The following is a 22,777-nucleotide window of genomic DNA, read 5'->3' as shown; positions in this document are numbered from 1 at the left end:
ATCCATAATCCATCCCCACTTCAAAGAATGTAAGGAAATTGAAATATGGCAGATATCATGTGAATAAAACTACCAACAGATCTGAAAATTTGAATTTAAGGATGAAGAACTAAGGCAGTAGTTCGAGACCTTTTTTCTTTCCACTCACATACCACTTTAAATATTTCCTATGCCATCGGAGCTCTGTGATTAGTAAGGGATTACTTAAGGTGGTATGTGGGTGGAAAGAAAAAGGTTGAAACCACCATTTTTTTTCTTGACTTAAATAAACCTAATTTAGGTGCTTTCTCTTGTAATTTCATACATGCTAGTGAGATACACTTTTTAACAATTCCATCAACTGTTCTAAACCTGTAGAATCTTTTTATATCTTGTCCGAATTTCTCTCTTAAATAAGCTCTCAATTGAAAACAACTAAAAAAAAGAGTATTACGTGGAATATCATATTTAATTCTTAACTGATCAAATGATATCATTCTACCACTCTCATAACAATCCCCTATTTTAGAAATTCCTTTAGTTTATCAGATATCTATAAAAAGGATTATCTTTTGAAAAAATTATGAGAATTAATTAATGGTGTTTTTGATGACAAAGGACTTCCATCATTTTCAAACTTAACCTTATTCCAAATATTAATCAAATATTTCAATAATGGAACATCTCTGTCAGCAACCATTAACCTTGGTTTCTATTTATAAATAAATTCCTCAGGTATACTTTCTCCAATTTTATTTAACTCAATTTCTACCCATGATGGTTTAATATTTCCAAATAAAGAAGCAAGCAACCTTAATTGTGCTGCTTTATAATCATTCTTAAAATTAGGAAGTTGTAATCCACCCAATTCATATTTCCATGTTAACTTTTCTAACTATATTCTTGCCATCTTACCTTTCCAAAATAATTTCTTAACTTGTTATCGATAGATCGACATATTTGGCAAAATTTATGTAAAGAGGTTACATCTAATACAGTTAATGTAAGATATAGATTACAATTTTTTTACATCAGTTATATATTACCTCAGAAATTGAATGGATGAAAATCCAACATAGTGGATTAATGTTTTAGATGTGGTGAAAGTATTAGACCCTTCTTCATTCTACATGGTCTTGTTCAAAAATTAAACCTTTTGAATTTCTATTAGTAAGTTTTTGCAACAGGTTACAGTTTATAGGTTACAGGTATTGTTTTTTCATTGAATCCCGAGTTATGTTTGATGGGAAATTTTGAAAATATAACTCCTAAATTACATTTATTAGATTTTCAGTTGAAATTTGTTAAATTAGCTTGCTGTCATTTGGAAATCAGATGTTTCATTAACTATAGGAAGATGGCAAACAGAGATTCAAAGTTGTATTCCATTAGAAAAAATTACATAAATTGAGAGGTAAATATTCAATATTTTTACAGATTGAGAGTCCATATGCTTGAACATTAGGTTTGAATTTATAAGTAATTCCTTTGAATCCTCTGGACCAGAGAAGTCTTCCCTTAAAAATAAATAATGCTTTCTTGTGGAATGTTTTTGGAATCGTTGAACGTTTCCTAAAGCAATCCAATTCAATATATAATCATATTCATTATGTATTTTAGTAAGTCTGATTTTTTTTATAGTTAGTATTTTTAGTGGGGGTAGAAGGGGTTGGGGGTTGGGAGGGAGGGTTTAGGTGGGGATCTTTTGTAGTTTTTTTTTCTTTTTCTTTGTATAAATCAACATGCATTTAATCAATAACATTGTAACAATGTGATTTTTAAAATTTCTTATATATGTGTTGATCTTAAATAAAATATTTTTTTAAAAGAAAACCACAGTTTTAATTGCACCAAAATGACTCAATATGTGCACAGTTTCATAGCTCCAAAGGCAATGGGCAATGACAATTTTTCTCAAGCAAAATATTTCAGTAGCAATTGTGTCTTGACCAATGGTTCTCCACTTTCCCTTCCCACTCGCATACCACCTTCAACAATCCTTACTAATCACAGAGCACTTATGGCATAGCGTTTACTTAAGGTGGTATGTGAATGGAAAGAAAAAGGTTGAGAACCACTGAGCTAGGGTAATATCAACAACTATATACATGAAGCTAAAGAACCATTGGTGATAATTAGGAAAATGAAGAACACAAAGGGGACTACAAAGGGATACAAATATTGCTTGAATGGGAAACGATCAGGCAAATGTAACATCACATTGGAAGATGTATCCATTTCTGCTGGAAAAATGAAAGAACATATCTAAAAGGTATCTTGCACATTTCTGAAATGCAGAAGGATCTCTGTGATCCAATGTATGATTGGCAAAAGGCTAGCATGCAGGTATAGCAGGTTTTCAATAAAGCTAACCAAATGTTATCATTTATTGAACTTAAATACAAAAGTAGAGAGATTATGATTCAATTGTATAGAATAGAATAAACTGCATAGACCAATACTTATTTGGAATCAGTTTAGGGGATATTTACTAGATTGGTACCTGCAATAGGAGGAAAGGATGGTAGAGTTAAGGTTCTATCTACAGCCCTTTTTATATAGAGAAGCTGCCTTATTGCCTAACTCACAAAATATGTAGAAGGGAAATCTTAATTCAGCTTTACAGTGCTGTGTCCTTTTACATAGGGTTCCAGCTTCCCAGTACAAAAGGGGCGGGACATGAAGCACAGCAGTGCTGCCCTCTGTTGTCATGTAGAACAGACATGCCAGGAAGTGAAAGGCCCTGCCAAAAGGAAGGAAGCACTGATAAACGAAGACTGGCATATAGCTTGAGATTCAGTCCAACTGCCATCTAAATAATTTACAACATCTGGAAACACCTGTAGTTAATGCAAAGTGCTTCCGAGTGCTTGGGACAGATCCTTCCATCAATTCTCAGCCCCTCCCCCAGAAAACAAAACCCTCATGCTAGCAGCGAGGACACCACAGTCTGACATACTGTGCAATATGTGATCACCTCGAGAAGGCTCCATTCACAAACCAGATTAGGAAAGTATCCTGCCTGCAATTTTTTTATTTAATTGCTGTTCACCCCTTCCCTACTGCCCTCTCATCTTGAATATTCCCCAATTGATCTTTTCTTTCTTACGATGAGTGCACTCTGTTCACATGGATCCCATCTGTTGAGTGTTGATGGAGAATTTGCTTTCGCGAGCCAAAATCAGCACCAAGGTAGATCCAACCAATGGTTTCTCCCACAGGTTTAAGTCAACCTGTTTTTCAATAAAACAGACAGATTTACAAAGGTTCGACCCAAAATGATGCAAGCTCAGATTAGTGAGTGGACATCATCCCAAAACACTTCAATACTCACGATGTTATGGGGGAGCAGCTATCGTTACTTCCCCAACTGTCAGAGGAAGGATACAAATCCAAGAATCAATAAATGGACAATGTCCTAGCAGCACACTGTGATTACTGTGGAACTGTGATTATCCCATTGCCCCCCATGGATGGACTCAATCTAGCAGGGTCCGGACGGTGAATCAGAAAGTTAGCAATTTGGTGGCGGGTTAAACGGAAACCGAAGCCCACTCCTCTGCACCATTCCTGCATTGGGAGCAGACCACTTGCTGGGTGCCAGGTATATAACTGTCAAGAGTGGTGTGACTGAATACTGGGCGGGGCCAGATTCTACAAAAGGCAAATGAAGTGTGAGAGAAGTGATAGCAGAGACCAGCCGGTAGACCCTACGATTTGTTATACTGCTCAAAGATTTGAACAAGAGCCACAACACTTTGAAATCGAATTGAACAGGATAGCAATTTTATATTCTATTCATTGCAGATCTGAAAAAAAGATACAGATGGCCCGAATTCTGCGCCTCATGGCAATCCAGGGATAGAAACCCCTTTTAAAATTTGCGCAATTCAGTCGCAGGCTGAAGATGACCCCATTTCGAGCTAGCTTCAGCGCTCACCCATTTAAACAGGAGGTGGTGCCCCTTTGCTCCACCTCTGACAGTAGGTGCCTTGGAGGAGGAAATGCAGAGGGAATTGGACTCATGGATTCACCCTTTTCTGGAGTTGTCTAAATAAAAGGGAGGAAGAGAAAGGAGGAGGGGGAGGAGGGAGCAAAGGGTAACAGGCAAGAGGGAATAGATGGATACAAGTAGGAGTGTAGAAGAGAAATCAGCTGAGAAGTGAGAGGGCAAAAAGGCAGAGGACAGCTCTCTGATAGGAGGAAGGGAAAGGGGAAGGGGGCGGATTGAAAGGAGACATGAAAGAGAGACCAGGAGAGTAGGGATGGTGATTAATGGAAATTGAAGTTGATATTTATGCTGTCTGATTGGAGACTGTCAAGACGGAATACAGGGTGCTATTCTATCTAATGGAATTGAGTAGATGGAGAGGTAACTTGATTGAAACATACAAGATCTTGGGAAGTCTTAAAAGAGTGAATGTTGAGAGAATGCTTCCATTTGTTGGAGCATCTAGAACAAGAAATCTCTTTTTAAAAATATGGGGTAGCCTAATTAACACAGAAATGGGGTGAAGTTCTTTCTCTCAGTGCGTCAGGAGTCTCTAATTGATTAAATATGCTAAACATGTTTTCACCAGAGTGGAGAAAGCAGAGGGTAGACCATACAAGAAAGATAATAAAAGTCAAAATCTTTTTTTTCCCTGTGGTGGCAGTATCAAAATCTAGAGGGCTTGGTTTTAAAGGTGAGAGAAAGGAATTTTAAAGGGGATCTGAGAGGCAAGTTGATTTTCCCACACATGGAGTGGTTGATAGCTGGAAATCATTGCCATATGTAATTACTACTGTTAATGGGATTAGTGAAGGCAAACGAAAAGGCAGTGTGCCAAAGGCACTGGCGTCACTAGGGGGGTGCACAGGGTGACACCACAAGATGGGGGCGGGGGGGGAGGGAAAGACCAAAATGACTGTCTATAAAATTTTTGTGCAGTGTTTCAGCAGAAATTTATTATTTTTTATTAAAAATATCCCTGTAGTTAGTTATAACAACAAAAACATGTTTTTATAAGCCCAGTTTACATGTATCAATATACCTACAAGGCTAAAACTCTATGCTAATTTACTTTTTGAACCTTTTAATGTCTTCCAGTTAGAGCTGTCATTTATTACCCAATTACAATCCGTGGTTTTGTCTGCACACGCTACAATGTTTTCGTTGCTATTGGGCATACGATATTGTAACTTAAAGGTGTAATTTTAGTTTTGCTAGTTGTTTATCCCATTACGTTCAGTAATATGCAGGAATTACGATTTACAAATAACATTAGTACAAAAAACATTACTAAGGTTCCTGTATAGTCTGATATGGGGGGAGGGGTAACACCATGAGTTACCACACTGGGTGACACCAACCTAGTGACACTACTGGACCAAGGGTCTCTGTTTATGTGCTGTACAATCCTATGAGCACACAGTCTTTGATTTTGTTAGAAATATTGTTGATAAACAAGGAGTTGGAAATGTTAGCAAGGGTGGGTATGATTAACAGGAGTTGAGGCTACATTAAGATCAACCATGATCTCATTAAATTCCAGAGCGGGAAAGACTCTTGATTAACCTACTCCCATTTTCCCTGTTATTATGTTCCTATGATTTAGTTTTTAAGTGTTTATTTAAAAAGAATGTCACTGATAGTATGCATAAATACAGCACCTGCTTCAAAGATTGCAACAACCTCTGCAATGACAACATAACATTTCATTTTCACAAGAGCATTTGAGGTTATGCAACATTGGGCAATCTTTCTTTTTTGATAATATTTTATTTTTCATTTTTTAAGTATATTTAGCAATTATATAAAACACAAAACATCAAGAAAACCCCACTTCCCTACCCGTTCTGTGTAAACCCAATTAAACAAAGAAAGAAAAGGAGATAAAGAAAAAAATTCCATCATCAGTGCGTACAGTGAAACACATAGAAACACGGTAATACCACAATGCTATATACTTTACCGGGGAACTTCTGGCTAGCCAGAAATGATCACATCGCTAATAGTGGTATCAGTGAAGAGCCTATATATTCTAGATAAGGTTGCCAAATTTTCAGGAAGGTCTAAGATCGTATGTGATCTTTTCAAGAGGAATACAGCTGTTCATTTCCGAAGACCATCTATCAATGAGCAGAGGGGAGACATACCACACATGGAGCAATTTCTGTAAATTTAATTTGAAAATTAGTTAACAATCTACTAACACTCATGAAAATGGCCTGTAAGCAAAGCTCTGGATCCAATGGGAAGGTGACTCCTGTGATCTGAGCCAAGGTGGCACAGAGGTCGTACCAGAAGGGTCTCGCCTTTGTACAGAGCCAGGTGGAGTGCAAGAAGGAGCCAACCTGTATGCCAGACATGAAGCACATCGCTGACAACTCAGGCTTATATGGATGTAGTTTTTGTGGTGGTGGGGGGAGGAGGTTAGCTGTTGGAGGAAATTATAGTCAACCAGTTTATACCTGGCATTGAATAATAGCTAATTAACTTCCTCGCCATAAATCAGACTAGAGTTGTCCATCAATTGTTATGCTCAGATCTGACTCCCATCCCACTCTAGATTTATGCAAACCTGATCTGGGCACTCATTCATCAGTAAGAAATACATTCTAGAAATAAATTTATATACATTTCCTTCATGAAGTAGTTTCATAGGGGATTGTCACCAAAAACATCTTTGAGACAAAATGAACTCATGCCTATGACTTTAAACAACAAAATTCTGGAGACTTGGCATCATAAAGGGATACAACATCTGGAAGGGTGCTATGAAAAAGGACTTTTTTTGGGTCGTTTGAACAGCTGAAGAGGAAATATGACTTGCCCAACAAGATCTTCTTCTGTTACCTTCAGTTATGATCCTTTCTTAAAGCCAACTTGAGCCCTGAAATGACTTTACCAGGACTCATTGGGCAATCTTTCTAATTGCATGTTGAAGTATTTAAAAATATGTTCCTATGTTTTTAAATAAGGTAAATTGATTATTCGCTTAAAGACAGCTCTTAAATATGTCTTTGCTTAGTTCTCTTTTGAAAAAGGAAAAAGAAATTCAACCTGGGAAACAAATTGTTAATATCCAACTCTCTTCTAAACAGGAGAAATAATCTGAAGGATTTAAATCTCTGAAATAATTATCACAAAATAGACCAGATTCTATTCCACCAAAAACATTTTTTAAATTTGCATTTCTTCTTGCAGTATCTCAGCATCTGAGTGTGTGTGTGTGTGTGTGTTTTTTTTGTCTTTTTGCATCGATTTACTGTGACACACTTCAGTATCTCTTATAATCAGCCCAGTCACATATTGGGCTCAAGCCCATTTATCTGGTAATCTTTAAAGTCAATTTAATGAAAATCAGATTTTCTCAGTTGAGACTAACTGCACAATCCAGCAAGCATTAAAACCTTACCACGTCATTTGTTTTGTTCTGTTTCTCAACTTCTGATAGTTATACATATTTAAATTATTAAAATTATATTGTGAGTTTCTTTAAGAAAAAAATGTGCACTGTACGAGATCAGACCTTATTTCTGAAATTGTATGGCCCTCCTCCAAATCTGGAATGTCATGTATTCAGAAAACTCAATTTCTTACCATTGACAAAATTGTCTTCAGCTATTTGGACCCAAGGCTCTATAATCTTTTCTCTGGACCTCACAGTCCTCCACATCTCTCCCTGACTCTCTTCCACCCCTCCCCCTCCTCCATTAAGATTCTTCTTAAATCCACACATTAATCAAATTCTTAATCACCCTAAAAAATAACTCAAGATGGTTCTTGGTTGATTGCACTTTTCAGATGGAACCTTTTGATATTTAACTCCTCTAAAAGTGCCACATAAATCTAATTTAATGTTACATTAGAAAAGATAAAATTGAGTTTTCCATGCAAAAAAAACCTCTTTGCTCTTCATCCATTTCTAAAGTAACCTCAATTCCTTGAATCAGAGCCCTGGGATTCCATAGGTAAGTCACCCAAGTTATGGCACAAAAGGAATGCATTTGACCCATTGAGTGCTAGCTCTATATGCAGGAGCAATCCATCCCTTTTTGAATGGCATGCATGAATCTGCCTTCGTTATCACACTCCGGCAGTATTGTTTTCATCCTAAGCACTCTCCATGTAAAAAGTATTTATCCAGATCAGTTTTGGTTCTTTTCCCAATTCATTCTCCCAAGAACATAGAACATTACGGCATAGCATAGTCCCCACAATCCACAATGTTGTGCCAACGTATGTAAACCTGCTTCATAACAATTTAATCCTTCCCTAACTCTCACTCATGGCCCCCGAATCTTATTACCTCTAGTTCTTCACGATTCTGCTAATGGAGTTATTTTCTTCTATCCACTCTCTATAGATCCCATTTGATTTTAAATACTTCTATCAGATTCAAGTAGCAATTATTCATGTGTAACTACAGCAAGCAGTGGCTATTGTGATAATAACCACATTATCAATGATATCCAAGGCTGATCTTTAGTATCATCTCATGTACCTCACAAGTTGATGGCTCATAATCAGGAGACCGACCCATCTTAGAGTTCCCCCCACCCCCCACCCCATCCCCACCCACCCTCAGACAAAGAACATGCATCAATTTTCCTACAATAGCTGAAGTTACCTGCCTTACCCAACTACATCATCTAAGCACCAAGTTAGGGGGGAGTTTCGTGATTTCCGATCATTTAGACTGTGGCAATGTAGGAAGTGGCCAGTTCCCATCTCAAATGACCAATACTAGTATCTTTCAGTTCTCATCTCTTTGGGGAGAGCAAACAAAGGTTAAACATAATGATCCAAAATTCTTATTTTTGTTGAAGATGAACTGTACTATTACATCAGAGGAAGGTTTGGAGCACACCCAATTCCCAACACAACTGGTTAGGAAATCTCATTTGACTTCTCAGCACCTTAGCAGCTTCATGTACCAGCAGACGCTTCACAGCTGCTGCAGGGCAGATCCTGACTATCAAAAGGAAATATTACTACTTGGTTAGTTTTTAAATTATTATTTTTCTTTTAATTGGTTAACATAATCACTACCTTGCTTAAGCAAAAAAGAATAGTCCTTTCATGAACCTTATGGAATGGAGTATTGCATTTAGTTCTGGTTGCCTTATTACAGGAAGGAGGTGGAAGCTTTTAAAAATGCAGAGGAGATTCATTAAATGTTGCCTGAATTGAAGAATGCGTCATATGAGGCAAGGTTTAACAGAGCCAGGGCTTTTCTCTTTGGATTGCAGAAGGATGAGAGGCGTCTTCATTGAAATCTGTAAGAGATTTATGAGAGGCATAGATAAAGTAAACAGACAGCACCATAGAAAACACCACAGGACATCTGTATAAGGTGAGGCGAGAAAAGTTTATGGGAGATGTCAGGAGTATGTGGTTTTTTTTAAACAGTGAATGTGCCTGGAGTCCATTTCCAGGGGTGGTGGTGGAGTCTGGTACAATAGGGACATTTTTAAGACTCTTAGGCAGGCACATGGATGCAAGAAAATTAGAGGGATAATGTGTGTGAGGCAGAGAAGGTTTAGATTGCTGAGTAGGTTTACATAGGTTGGCACAGCATCATGGACCAAAGGGCCTGTACTGTGCTGTGCTGTTCTATATTCTATTGTGTGTATTGCCTGGGGCGGGGGGCAATATCAGTCATATTATTTTGAAAAGCCATCGCCTGTCCCTCCACACATGCCTTCCTTACAGAAGGATTTTTAAAAATATTCAGGAAATATAGAGAGAAATGTACTTCACGGATGAATTTCCCTTTATATTCTTCGTCGATCAAAGGATCATGGTGGAAAACATCCCCAGTAATTCATTTTGTAAATCACATATAAATTATTTCATTCATAAAATTTTATGTCTATTGCTGAATTACATTTATATTTATGGAAAAAAAAACCAGGCACATTAGTGGGTTGGGGGAAATTATGGATGAAACAAAGTAAAATCAAACTGCAAAAGCCCGAAGGGGAGGCAAAGCAAAGGACGACGGGCAGTGGTTTGAGTGTAGATGGCAAAATCAATTATTTGAGTGTAAAATCAATTATTTTAAAAATTGATTAATCATTAGATAATAGGATTAATTTCACACTGTGGGACAATGCATTGTAAATTATTGTAAATTAATGAGAGATCTCTGAATTAGAATCATAATGGCAAAATCAGCATTACATCTGAAATTTTAAAAGCACATGTGCATGCATAATTATATTTACACTGCAAATGCCACCCAAGCTCCCTGAACAATATCAGAAGTTTTGCAGAGATAAGGAATCATGCTCCCAAGTTTCGAGAGAACAACAGCCATTGTGTTGGATGATCCACATATTGGATTCCAAACAAGTGGCCCATAAATAGGTCAATCAGCCTAACCAATCCATGCTAGTACTTGAGCTCCATCTTTCTTCCTTTAAATCTATCAGCACAAAACTACAGCCTCATACTTGTCCCTTAAATGCATCTATAATTTTGTTTCAGCTACTCCCTGCAGCTGTGAGATCCATATTTTCACCATTCTTTGAGCAGAAGTTTCTTTGAATTTCCTTTGAAATTGAAATTGAATTGAAATTCTCACTTCATCTATTCGATCAAAACCTATTCATTCTAAAGATATCCATTTTCACCTTTCAGCTTGTTATTCTCAAAAGAAAAGTAAGTCTATTCATCCTTTCCTTCTAAGTATAATCTTGCATAGCTGATGAATCAGGTTCACTGTCATGAACATGTGTCATGAAATTTGTTGTTTTGTGGCAGTAGTATTGTCCAGAAGAAGGTGCAAAATCACTATAAATTACAATTCCATTAAAAAAAAAGATTTAAAAAAATAAATAACTATTGTAAAAAAGGAAAAAGTGAGATAGTGTCCATAGGTTCATTGTCCGTTCAGAAATCTGATGACGGAGGGTGAAGAAGCTGTTTTTGTAATATTGTGTCTGTCTTCCGGCTCCTGTTCCTACTTCCTCAAGGAAGCAGTGAGTAAAAGGCATGGCCTGGGTGGTGAGGATCCTTGATGATAGAAGCTGCTTTCTTGAAGCATTGCCTCTTGAAGATGTCCCTCATGGAGTGAAGGCTAATGCCCATGATGCCACTGGCCAGATTTACAACCCTCTGTTGCCTGTCCTGTTCATTGGCACCTTCATACTAAAGAGTGATGCAACCAGTCAGAATGCTCTCCACGATACACCTGTAGAAATTTGCAAGGGTCTTTGGTAAAATAGAAAATCTCTTCAAACTCCTAATGAAATATAGACACTGACATGCCTTCTTCATGATTACATCGACATGATGGCCCCAGAATAGGTGTTCAGAGATGTTGGCATACAGTAATTTGATGTTTCCTCCCCTCTCCACTGCTGACCCCTCACTGAGGATTGGTTTGTGTTCTCCTGACTTCCCCTTACTGAAGTCCACAATCAGCTCCTAACTTTTGCTGACACCATTCAACTAGCTGATCTATCTCACTCCTGTCCACTTCCTCATTACCATCTGTGATTCTGCCCACAACCTGCTGCAAAATTTGGAAATGGCAGTTAAATTGTGTCTATTCACACAGTCATGGGTGTAGAGAGAGTAGAGCAGTGGGCTAAGTACACATCCTCCACAGCACCTCTGTTGACTTTCAGTGAGGAAGAGATGTTATAAATCTTCACTGACTGTGGCCTTCCAAGGATCCTGTTGCAGAGGCAGGTACAGAGGTCCAGCTTTTGAAGCTTGGTGACCAATACTGAGGGGATAATGGATGAAAAGCAGCCTGGTGTAGGTATTGCTGTTGTTCAGGTGATCCAGGGCTGAGAGGAGAGCCAATGAGATTGCATCTGCTGTCGATTATAGCAATAGACAAATTGCAGTGGGGCCAGGTCGTTGCTTAGATAGGAGTTAAATCAGGCCATGACAACCTCTCAAACATTTCATTACAGTGGATGTGAGTGCTACTGGGCAATAAGTCATTGACGCAGCTCATCCTGCTCTTTTTGATGCCTTTTGAAGCAGGTGGTAAACTCTGGCTGCAGCAATAAGAGATTGAAAATGTCCATGAACACTCCAGCTAGTTGGTTGGTACAGATTTTCAGTACCCCGTCGGGGCCTGATGCCTTGTGAGGGTTCAGCGTCTTGAAAGATATCATCTACATCTCCTCAAAACCATTGATTTGTACTGAAGGGTATTTAAAATCCCTCTGATTACTATTTCTATTGAGTTCAACAGGGAAAATGGAAAGAAATATAAAAGAGACTGCCCATTACCATAAAATATTTTGCCTCACAGATGTACTTTTAAATGGAGGGCTCATGGAAATAAAAAGTTGCAGTTCAGTTAAAGAGTCAGTAATGTTTATGCTATTGGAGTTTGAATTTTGCCTCCTATTGGACAAAACCAGAATAGATTGATGGAAGACCATAGGGAGGTGTATAATTGAGAGGCTCCATTCGCAGCTGGTGGGAATTGTTTGATGGCTTTGCCAAAGAGTAGGAGAACTTCAAAATATCCTGTCACGGGCAAGTACAGTGATGTCAAATCCTGTAGTACTCCCTGAAGATGTGTTAAGTTCGACAGTATAACATTTAAATAGATAATAAGCCAGCAATTATGCATGTTTTATTGTCTGCACATGGTCTTTGCAGTTTTCAGGACCTGTGAGATTGCACTGTGAGCATTATATCTCATCATCAGGCAACAGTTTACCCTAAAGACCACAGGTGCGTGTATAGTCTACCCCGGTTTTAATTGGGAACATACAGGACCCTAATGAGGGCCAATAATTTACAGCAAGATCTCAAATGTCAGAGGATTTGGAACGTGGTAATTCAGCACAGCTGGAATAAAACTGGAGTTTCAGTCCTGGAACTCAAAGGGCCCATTTACAGCAGTAATATGTTTTTAATAAACTCTACATAAACATGTTATAGGTTTTTGCAAATTTTAGCAAATGCTTTTCACCTTCACAAAACATTTATCCTGTACAAGTTATGCACTTTTTAAACATCCTTCTCATTCTATTTGACTATCTCATTAACATCTCTTAACATCACTATAAGATGTTCTCCATAGCAACCCTGAGGGCCTCCAAGGTCTCCATTATTTCTGTTTTCCAGTAACAACTGAAAGTATCAGCTGCTGCCTCAGCAAAGCTCTTGTTGCTTTTTTAGAAGAAAGTTCAGAAGCAAACTTACTGTACGTGTGCCTGTTATGCTTCAACACAAATTGCACTTTAACATGTGAAAAATTTGATTTGTTGACTTTTAAATATAATGAATATTTTGATCCAGCAAAGAGTGATTTGATGTACACTTTTTCAGGCCATTTTTATTATAGCTGTCAGATAATTTTTACACCAATATCCAGGAGAGCACAAAACATTTTGATTCCTTTCATTTTTTTTTAAATCCCCAATCATGTCACATGCACAGAAAGCATAGGGCTGCATGGTTGGTGTCGCAGTTAGAGCAACGCCTTTACAGTGCCCGTGATCGGGACCGGACCGGGGTTTGAGTCCATGCTATCTGTAAGGAGTTTGTACATTCTCCCCAAGTCTGTGTGGGTTTTCTCCAGGGGCTCCAGTTTCCTCCCACCATTCAAAACATACTGGGAGTGTAGGTTAATTGGGTGTAAATTGGGTGGCACGGACTCGTGGCCCAAAATGGCCTGTATGTCTAAATTTTAAAATTGTAAAAGTTATACGTATTTAATTAGATTTAACTCTGCATTAATTGTCTCTCACCTGCCTTTCTCATATCTCTTGTCACGATATTATTTTATGCATATTAGGATACATATTATTTCATTTTGGACGGCACTCTGGATTATAATAACCAAGGAATCTGGTAATGAATAAAGAAACATTTTGCATTTGTTTCAATGATTATTGTAACAGATGATAATGCTAACATTAAAACAATATTGATGTGAAAAAGGCATGAAGCAGTAAAATAGATTTTTGGCAGCGTGTTTAGTGTAGCTGTTAGCAGAACAGTGACAGCGACCCAGCTTCAAATCCACCACTATCTGCAAGGAATTTCCCCTGTGCTTAAGTTTCCTGTAATTTTTTTTCTTAAATTTATTAAATTTAGACATACAGTACAGTGCCACCCAATTACATCCAATTGACCTACAACCTAAAGTATGTTTCAAATGGTGGGTGAAAACTAGAGCCCCGGGGAAAATGCATAGAGACACGGGAAGGACGCACAAACTCCTTCTAGACAGTGTGGGACTTGAACCCCGGTCCTGAACGCTGGTACTGAAACAGTGTTGCGCTAACCATCCTCTCTCATGACCGTCAATTTCTTGCTGATTGCCTTGCCATGCACATAGACTATTAGTAATTCACGATAAAGAATTAACCTACCAACCAGCATGTCTTTGGGAGCTTGCAAGAAAACTGGAGCACCTATGGGAAGTCCACATAGTCACAGGGAAAGCATGCAAACTCCACACAGACAACACGCAAGAACAGGATCAAACCTGGGTTACTGGAACTCAAAGACAGCAGAATAATATGAATTAATACTCAAAAACTTCAATGTTGATATTGAAGGTCATTATCTAATTAGAATCATAAAGTGATAGAAACAGGGTCTTCAGCCTAACTTGCCTATGCAAATTGTCTACCCAAGCTTGTCTCATTTGCCTGAGTTCAACCTATATCCCTCTAAAACCTTGTACCTGTCTAAATGTCATTTAAACATTACAATTATACCCATCTCTACCACTTTTGCTGGCAACTCATTTTATGTATCCACTTACCTCTGTATGATAAAAATGCCCTTTAGCTTGCTTTCCTCTCACATTAAATCTATACCATTTAGTTGACCCTAACCTGGGAAAAAAAAGACTATGACTATTTATCTTATCAATGGCCCTCGTGATTTTATAAACAACTACAAGGTCATCCCTTGGCCTCTCCTCGTACTAAGTGTCCTGAGCAATGAAGGAAAACATACCAAACATCTTCTCCACCTCACCTACCTCAGTAGCCACTTTCATGTTCTTGGTAGCATGAAGCCTGTCTGCATTCAATGAAATTAACCACTGTTTGAAATTCCTTCATGCACTATTTAATTACTGTAAATAGTTCATGTAAACTAAAACACTACACGAAGGAATTAAAAGTTAAAGCATTTACTTGTACATTATGAAACACAATGGAGAGGAACAATGCTGGTTCATTTTCCTCTAGCCTTGACTCCCTCATGTGAAAGTGATATGCAAACAGAATACACACATTGTTTAAGTATCTCAGACAAAACAGCCTGCTTTCTCAGAATACATTTTATGATCTGGTGTGCAACTATAAGATAAACCCATGTGAGGGTTATCAAAGAGGTTGAGAAATTGCAATGTATTCCAGCTCAAAGGCAACATTTTACCACTCCGAAGGGATTCCATTCAGGAACAACATGAACATTGTTATCAATACAAAGGTTATTTGAAATGTTAAAATCTGGATCTGTTAAAAATCACTTATTTGATAGCTGCAGTCCTTAGTTTTGCTATGTACTCTGGCACTCCAATTTTTACTTTTACCTTGGCTGTAAGTGTTTTAGTATTATTAAGGAGCACAGAGAGAGAGTCTGCTTATTCAGATAAATCCTTTGCCACAAAGAATTACTCCTGTGATCTTCAGCACAGACCAATATCTCAAACTTGCTTCCTTGGCCTTAATATGGACTCTAAATTATCAAATGCTTGTTTGAAATCCAGTATTGTATGCATGGAGATTTACTCCAACTTAGATTCCTTTGGTCTCTGCCCAAAACTCTATTCCCTACTCACAGATGTTCACAACCTGGTGGCATATTTGACTTTGAGAGGACCATCTGACCGCATATCCATTAATTTCATTAATGCTCCCTATTTCCATCTCTGTGACACAGTCCAAAAACATAATAACATATTCATTAAACCCGTTTATTGGATGACTTGAACATACCATTTGCCAACTCATAGTCTACTTTCCATGAAATTGGTCATTCGAGAATCTATCGTTTATGACTTAACTAAATCCAATTGAGCAATAACCCCCGTGCTCCAGACCAACACCTGCTCCCAGTTAAATAGAACTTTGCTTGCAAAATTATATCCTGCATTCTCTAATCCTCATCTCCTTTCACCTGATTTTCTATAAATATTTGGACTCCCCAAACTCATTGTTTCACCACTGCTAACTGTGACTAGAGCATCCAAAGTTCAATTTTCCTTTACTCCAAGTTGAGCAGATAAATCAATTTCTAATAAAAACTCTTGCAGGAAATTAGGACTGTTCTTAAAATCTGACTCTGACCAAGATCCAGTGTGCCTCAGTAATAATTTTATATAACTCCTGTGAATGACCATGGAATGGATTATAATGTTACAAGGAAAGAAGTACATATGACTTTTACGATCTCAGATATCCCAAAGCATTGAAATGTAAGTACAAGAAATATAGTAGTCAATTTTCTAACTCACAAAAGAAGATTGCAACAAACAGATAATCTATTTTTAATAGAAATATTGATCGAGGGATAGATACTAGGACAGTCAATAACCTCCCTGTGCTTCTTCAAAATAATTCTGTGCAATCCTTTATATCAACAGAAGCAAATTCCTGCTCAAATATCTTGACTTAAATCCACAATTTTTGAATTCACAGGTAGCATTACATCCAAATGGTCCATAACTGTTTCAAAGATACCCTACAAGTTCTATTATAGATCTTGTTGATTCATAATATTAAGAAGCAAACATCCAATAGAATGAATCAGTGGATATAGAATGCAATGCACAATTGTGCTGGAGAAATCAGCAGGTCAAAACATCTATTTATTCCACTCAACTCCAGACTTACTTGTTTAACCCCAGTGATGTAGGATGGCAGGTTCACTCACAGAATTCCAATTGATATAATTTGATCAGGCTTGTGTTCATCAAATGAGTTTGCCAATTGGTCACGTTAAAATAATTATTACATTTGTATAATGTCAAGGAGTCTCGAGTCTGACACAGTTCAAAACCTATAAATGATTTAGTATCATTAGGAGTACTTGTATTAGGCTTCATTCTGCTCATTATTTCTCATTCCAAACATCCTTGTGGCTTTTCTGAAAGAGGTTGCCTTTCCTGTTTAACTCTAACGCACAGTCAATCTGGTGTTGCTCTTCGTGCCTAGTAAAAACTGAATTGAGTTGAATTTGAATTTCGGAGTTGAATTTCTGTTGAAATTCTCACGGATACTTAAAATACAGAGGAAGTTAATCAGAGGAAGGAAACAATGCCACAAGATTTAAAATACAATCAATGGCTAATCTAGAAAAAAAACAAATGAGGAAAACAAAATGAGAAGTTTCTGTTACGACGCTCTCTGTTTTCATGATGGTTCTATTTCTGTAAATTGTTAAGCGGACACATGCATCTCTTTAGCCATCAATTATTTCTCAATTCAAGATACAATTATGGAAACAAGCTAATTACTATTGGGACACTCACTTTCGTGCTGAAGCTTTGAGGTGGCACATTTTAGCTGGTAAACAGTCCTGATAAAAAGGTCATCAAAACTCTGTTTTCTCTCGTCATGGATGTTACCTGGCCTGGTAATTTTATGGGGTTTTTTTTGCTCAAAAAGTTAATGTAATGAATCAGAAAAGTTAAGAAATGGCAGCATAAAGCTAAATTCATTACAGTCTATGTTTTTTGCATTACGTTATGCTCCTTTTAAAATTTCTTTGACAATTTGTCTCAAGATGTTAAGGCTCTACCCTTGTTGCTGGATGAGAGCAGCACAAGATTGACTGTATATTGGTGTTACACAGGAAAGGCACATGTTGTTGGTCTTTTGATTTGAGGCATTGGACATCAGCTGTAGGTATTCCAGATTAAAAGTTCAGATCCTTTCTGCTTCATCCAACAGTGTGCCTCATCAGTGTCCCTGCATTGTGCAGGGAGGTGGGATTAGAAAGGGGTGTTTGGTTCGGTGCGGACTAGAAGGGCCTAATGGCCTGTTTCCGTGCTGTAATTGTTATGTTATGTTATGTTATGTTATGTTATCTACACCACTATTTTCAGGGCCTGACTAATAGGAGTTAGACAGCTGAATCTCATCTCACAGAAACAGAGATTTACAGCCCATTGGTTTGAACTAACTTTGAATTTACATTGATACAGAAAAAAAAGTCAATACTTAATCCACCTAATTGATCTTTTAGCAGAAATTATGGTAAGCGGATCACCGAGGACTCAGTTGCTGAAATTATTTTGCCGTGTTCCTGATAAGCTGCATCCTTTGCTCATTTTCCACTCTGTGGGCTGTACGGGACCCAGAAGGCAAGAGAAATAATACAGGCAACAAAATATTTTTTGTGCTTCATGCCACAAAAGCATATTTCATCCCTGCAGAAATAGGTGGGTGGGTCAAGAAATTACCTCGGAACTATTTCAGTCCCAAACACCCTGCTCTCAGACATGCATTCTAAACAGAAATTGAAACTACCCTGGAGGTTGAGGCACAATGGTACTGTCACAAATGAAGTGGAAATAGAATCACAGAGTCTTTTATGGAATCTACACAATTCAACACAGACATTTTATCAACTAAAGCTTAAAAGTAACTAACTGTTCTCACGCCAATTCATTTTTGGTTGTCCTGGACCTTCCAAAGTTGTCATATTTTTATTAAAATTTTCTTTTTTATCTTCTTAATCATAACTTGTTTTCTTTTTAAATTCTTCAGTCTGATTGGTTAACTTAATATATATGAATCCTGAAGGCTTCTTCAACACAGCATAAACTGAAAATGAGCACTGTCCTTAGATAAACAACCATACATAATCCCGTCAATACACAGTCAGTTCATATAGCAATAGTGTTGCTATAGATACCAAAAATGTAGCAGACTCACCAGAAATAGCTAATTTTGAAATATTGCCTCTGAAGTAAAGATATTTCTGGCACCGACTTCAAGGTGAGTAACTTTGGAGCTGGTCAGTTTAATTTGATTAGATTTTAAATGAGGTTATAGCCCAATGTGTTCAATAGAAAAAAAACATGGAAGTAGAATTATTTAATGAAAAAATAGAATGGAATGAGTAATGTGTTGTATTAATCCTACCAATGTTTTAGAATTCTCACAACTAGATTTAAAACAAGTAAGGGATAATCAAGGAGAAGGTAATCTTTCATAGAAGATTTTGCTTTATGGACAAGCTTCCTGAAAATCATTTATTGAAATAGATTCTATCTTTAGAAATCAATGATTCACACACACTACAGTAACAGGCCCTTCAGCCAAGCATGTCCAGACCAAGTATCTATCATTTCTAATGCCATTTGCCAGTACTTGGACCATAACATACCATGCCTTGGCAGTTCATGCTTTGGTCCAGATATTTTGAGAGTACCTGCCTCCACACCTTCTTGGCCAATGCAATCAGTTTTGCACATAACTTCTCATCTTTAACCTATGGTCTCAATCTTAGACAGCTCCACCTTGGGATAAAAAAATGTAGTCAGAGTTCTACAGCACAGAAACTGGCTCTTGAGCCCAACTTGACCATGCCGACAAAACTAATCCCATTAAAACCATTAGACAGGAGAGCAGAAATAGGCTATTCAGTCCATTGAGTCTGCCCCATTATTTAATCATGAACTGATCCATTATCCCACTCAGCCCCACTGCCCCGCCTTCTCCCCATAATTGTTGATGTCCTGGCAAATCAAGAACCTACCAATCTCCGCTTTAAATACCCCCAAAGATCTGGCCTCCACAACTACCAAATTCCGAAGATTTTCCACCCTCTGGCTGAAGATATTCCGACAAATCTCTATTCTATGTGGATGCTCTTCAATCCAGAAGTTGTGTCCTCTTGTCCTGGACTTCCCCAGCATGGGAAACAACCTTTCTACATCTACTCTGTCCACACTTTTCAAAATTCAAAATGTTTCAATGAGATCCTCCTCATTATCCTAAATTCCAACAAGTACAGGCCAATAGCTGGAATACACTCCTCATATGATAACCCTTTCATTCTCAAAATCATCCTTGTTAACCTCCTCTAAACCCTTTCCAATATCAGTACTTCCTTTCTTAAATGAAGAGCCAAAAAGCTGCTTACAATACAACACTGGCCTCACCAGTGTCATATAAAGCTTCAACATCAATCCTTTCTCTTGTACTCTATTTCTCTTGGAATAAATGCCAGTATTTCATTTGTCTTCATTACCGACTCAACCTGCAAATTTACTTTCAGCTATCCTGCACAAGGTCTCCCAGATCCCTTCGCATCTGGGTATTTTCAATTTTCTCCTCATTTAAAAAAATTGCCTGCCTGTTTACTTTTTTCTACCAAAGTTCATGAGCATACACTTACCGACATTGTGTTTTATTTGCCATTTCTCTGCCAATCCCCCTCATGTGTCTTAGTCCTTCTGCAGTCTTCATGTTTCCTCAACAGTAACTGCTCCTCCACCTACCTTCATATCATCTGTATACTTGGCCACAAATCATGAATATACACCGTAAAAAGAAGCTGCCCCAACACCGACCCCTATGGATCCCCACCAGCAACTGGCAGCCAACCAGAATATGATCCCTGTATTTCATCTCTGTTTCCTGCCAATCAGCCAATGCTTTACCCACACTAGTATGTTTCCTGTTATATCACGGGCTCATATCATGTTAAGTAGCCTCACCTGCGGCACCTTGTCAAAGACCTCTGAAAATCCAAATACACAACATCCAATGCATCTCCCTTACCCAGCCTGCTTGTCACTTCTTCAAAGAATTCAACAGCATTTGTCTGCATTTGGTTCACACCTCTCTAAATCTTTCCTATCCATGTACGTGTCCAAATGCCTATTGAACATTACATTTATTCCCGCTTCTGTAACTTCCTTTGGCAGCTCATTCCATATACTCACTAGCCTCTATGTGAAGAAGGTTCCCCTTCGGTCCCTTCCAAATCTTTCCACCCTCTTCTCCTTAAATCTATGTGTCGGGCTTTAGATTTACTTTTAGGAAAAAGGCAACAACTGTTTATCTTTTCTATCCTCCTCATCATTTTATAAACTTCTAAAGGTCCTAGTAACATACCACTACATTCCACCCTCCCCCCCCCCCACCCTTTCCCACTGCCAAATTATCTCCTATGCTACTTGGAAAATGTCCCAGTTTATCCTGCCTCCTTACAACTCAAGTCTGCCATTCCTGGCAACTTATTGTGAATGAAATAAGTAACAATATCTTTCCTTTGGCTGCATGACCAAAACTGCGCACGATACATGATGTCCTTGCTTCTGTTCTCAATGTTTCTTATTATCTCCCCTATCTATGTCTCCCCGAGAGAGATTGGAGAACCATGCAATCCAAGGTCATTCTTTTCCCAGATCAAATCTTTGCTGGGTTTTTAGGGTTAGTTGCCAGTACATCAGTAATCAATGAAATAACACAGATCCTATTGGTCCTTCTTAATCGCCCACTTCAGCAGATTCCCAATACATTCTGGAGGGAGCGCTCTGGTTTAGCATTTCCTGCTAGGTATTCTTCTCATTTGATGCAGCTACATCTTGTGCAACTCTATCATTCCTTCCTCCTCCTCCCTCAATTCTGAATCCATCATGGGGACTTATCTGAAACATGATAGTGATCCCAATGGATGAAACATTGGGACCATCAATTATTTCCTGTTCAAAAAGTCTGAAAGGTTGGCTGAAGAATGCACACCCAGCAGAGTGAGAAAATTACTTTTAATAATTACTCCAATTTGCTACAATTTTCAAATCCTGCAAACACAACTGATACCCAATTTGGGTTCATGTCAGAGACCTCACTTCAGCCAAGGTCAATTTTAGGGGTAACTGGGACAAATTGTGATCAGCAGATTTTACTCTCATTGCACTTTTATTTACAGGCCTTCTTTACTTTGGGGATGGGTACATCTACTCTCACCCAGATGAGTCGAAAAGTTATAATTAGTGTCATTTTTTTTTCAAGCATTCCACCAATTCATTATAAGTATTCTTTTGCGGTAGATGTCCCAATTTCTTCTTAAAATCAGGGAAAACCTGTTTACATTTTCTGTTTCCTGCAAATACACCATTATTACCCTATAAAGAATGCAGAATATCATAGCCTCTGTATTTATCTAGTTACCCGAAATTTTGGAACAAATTTTACATTTTGCTTCCTGCTGATTTGATTACTTTGCTTACCTCTGCTTGCAATGCTGCTTAGATTTGAAACGCTGTCATTTTAAAACGACCCTTTGCTTCGAAATTCTGCAATTAGCTGTTAAAAAGGCACAATTGATTTGATCAAAGCAATTGGAAACTTACAGAAAGGATGGTGATTAGAATACCAGCAGCACCCAGCACAGCATCACTGATCGTTTCTCCATTCTTATAGGGATACTTGATGCTTTCATCATTGCAGTAAAATCCACGCTTATAAGGTTTGATGGTGCTGGTTTCGATAACCAGGAAAGGAAGGCCAGCTAATGGAAAGGGCAACAACAGATATAGACAAAGCAAGGTTAAGTAATGGAGATAACAAATAGTTTAGGGGCATAACTGCTTCAACAAAGTAAAATGTGGCATTGGAGGACAAATAGAAAAAATATTCTGTCCACTATCTACATCCCTTTATACTCTGCATGAAATTAACTGCAAAATTTAGTGGGGTTTATTGTATGTTCATTTGGATTTTGGGAAAAATCAAACTGTGAGTTTTAGATAGAGACAAAAGATTTGTCTCCTTTAAGTATCCATTTTAAAAATATTATTCATGGATTTCTGTGGAAAAAAATTCTGTTTAGATTCTAATATGTCTCATC

General features: G+C 37.9%; 1 protein-coding gene across 2 annotated transcripts in view; it reads right to left on the bottom strand.

The window, feature by feature from the left end:
- plpp3 (phospholipid phosphatase 3) overlaps nt 1-22,777 on the bottom strand; it is a 169,454-nt gene that overhangs the window by 79,309 nt on the left and 67,368 nt on the right. For both annotated transcript variants that reach the window (XM_069938791.1, XM_069938792.1), the window contains exon 2: nt 22,281-22,438. In XM_069938791.1, coding sequence (XP_069794892.1) covers nt 22,281-22,438 — 158 coding nt within the window. The remainder of the gene's footprint in view (nt 1-22,280; nt 22,439-22,777) is intronic.

This window comes from Narcine bancroftii, chromosome 5 (genome assembly GCF_036971445.1).
Source record: "Narcine bancroftii isolate sNarBan1 chromosome 5, sNarBan1.hap1, whole genome shotgun sequence".
Taxonomy (NCBI): domain Eukaryota; kingdom Metazoa; phylum Chordata; class Chondrichthyes; order Torpediniformes; family Narcinidae; genus Narcine; species Narcine bancroftii.
Note: the sequence above shows the minus strand (reverse complement) of the source record. Positions and strands in the feature narration are given on the sequence as shown.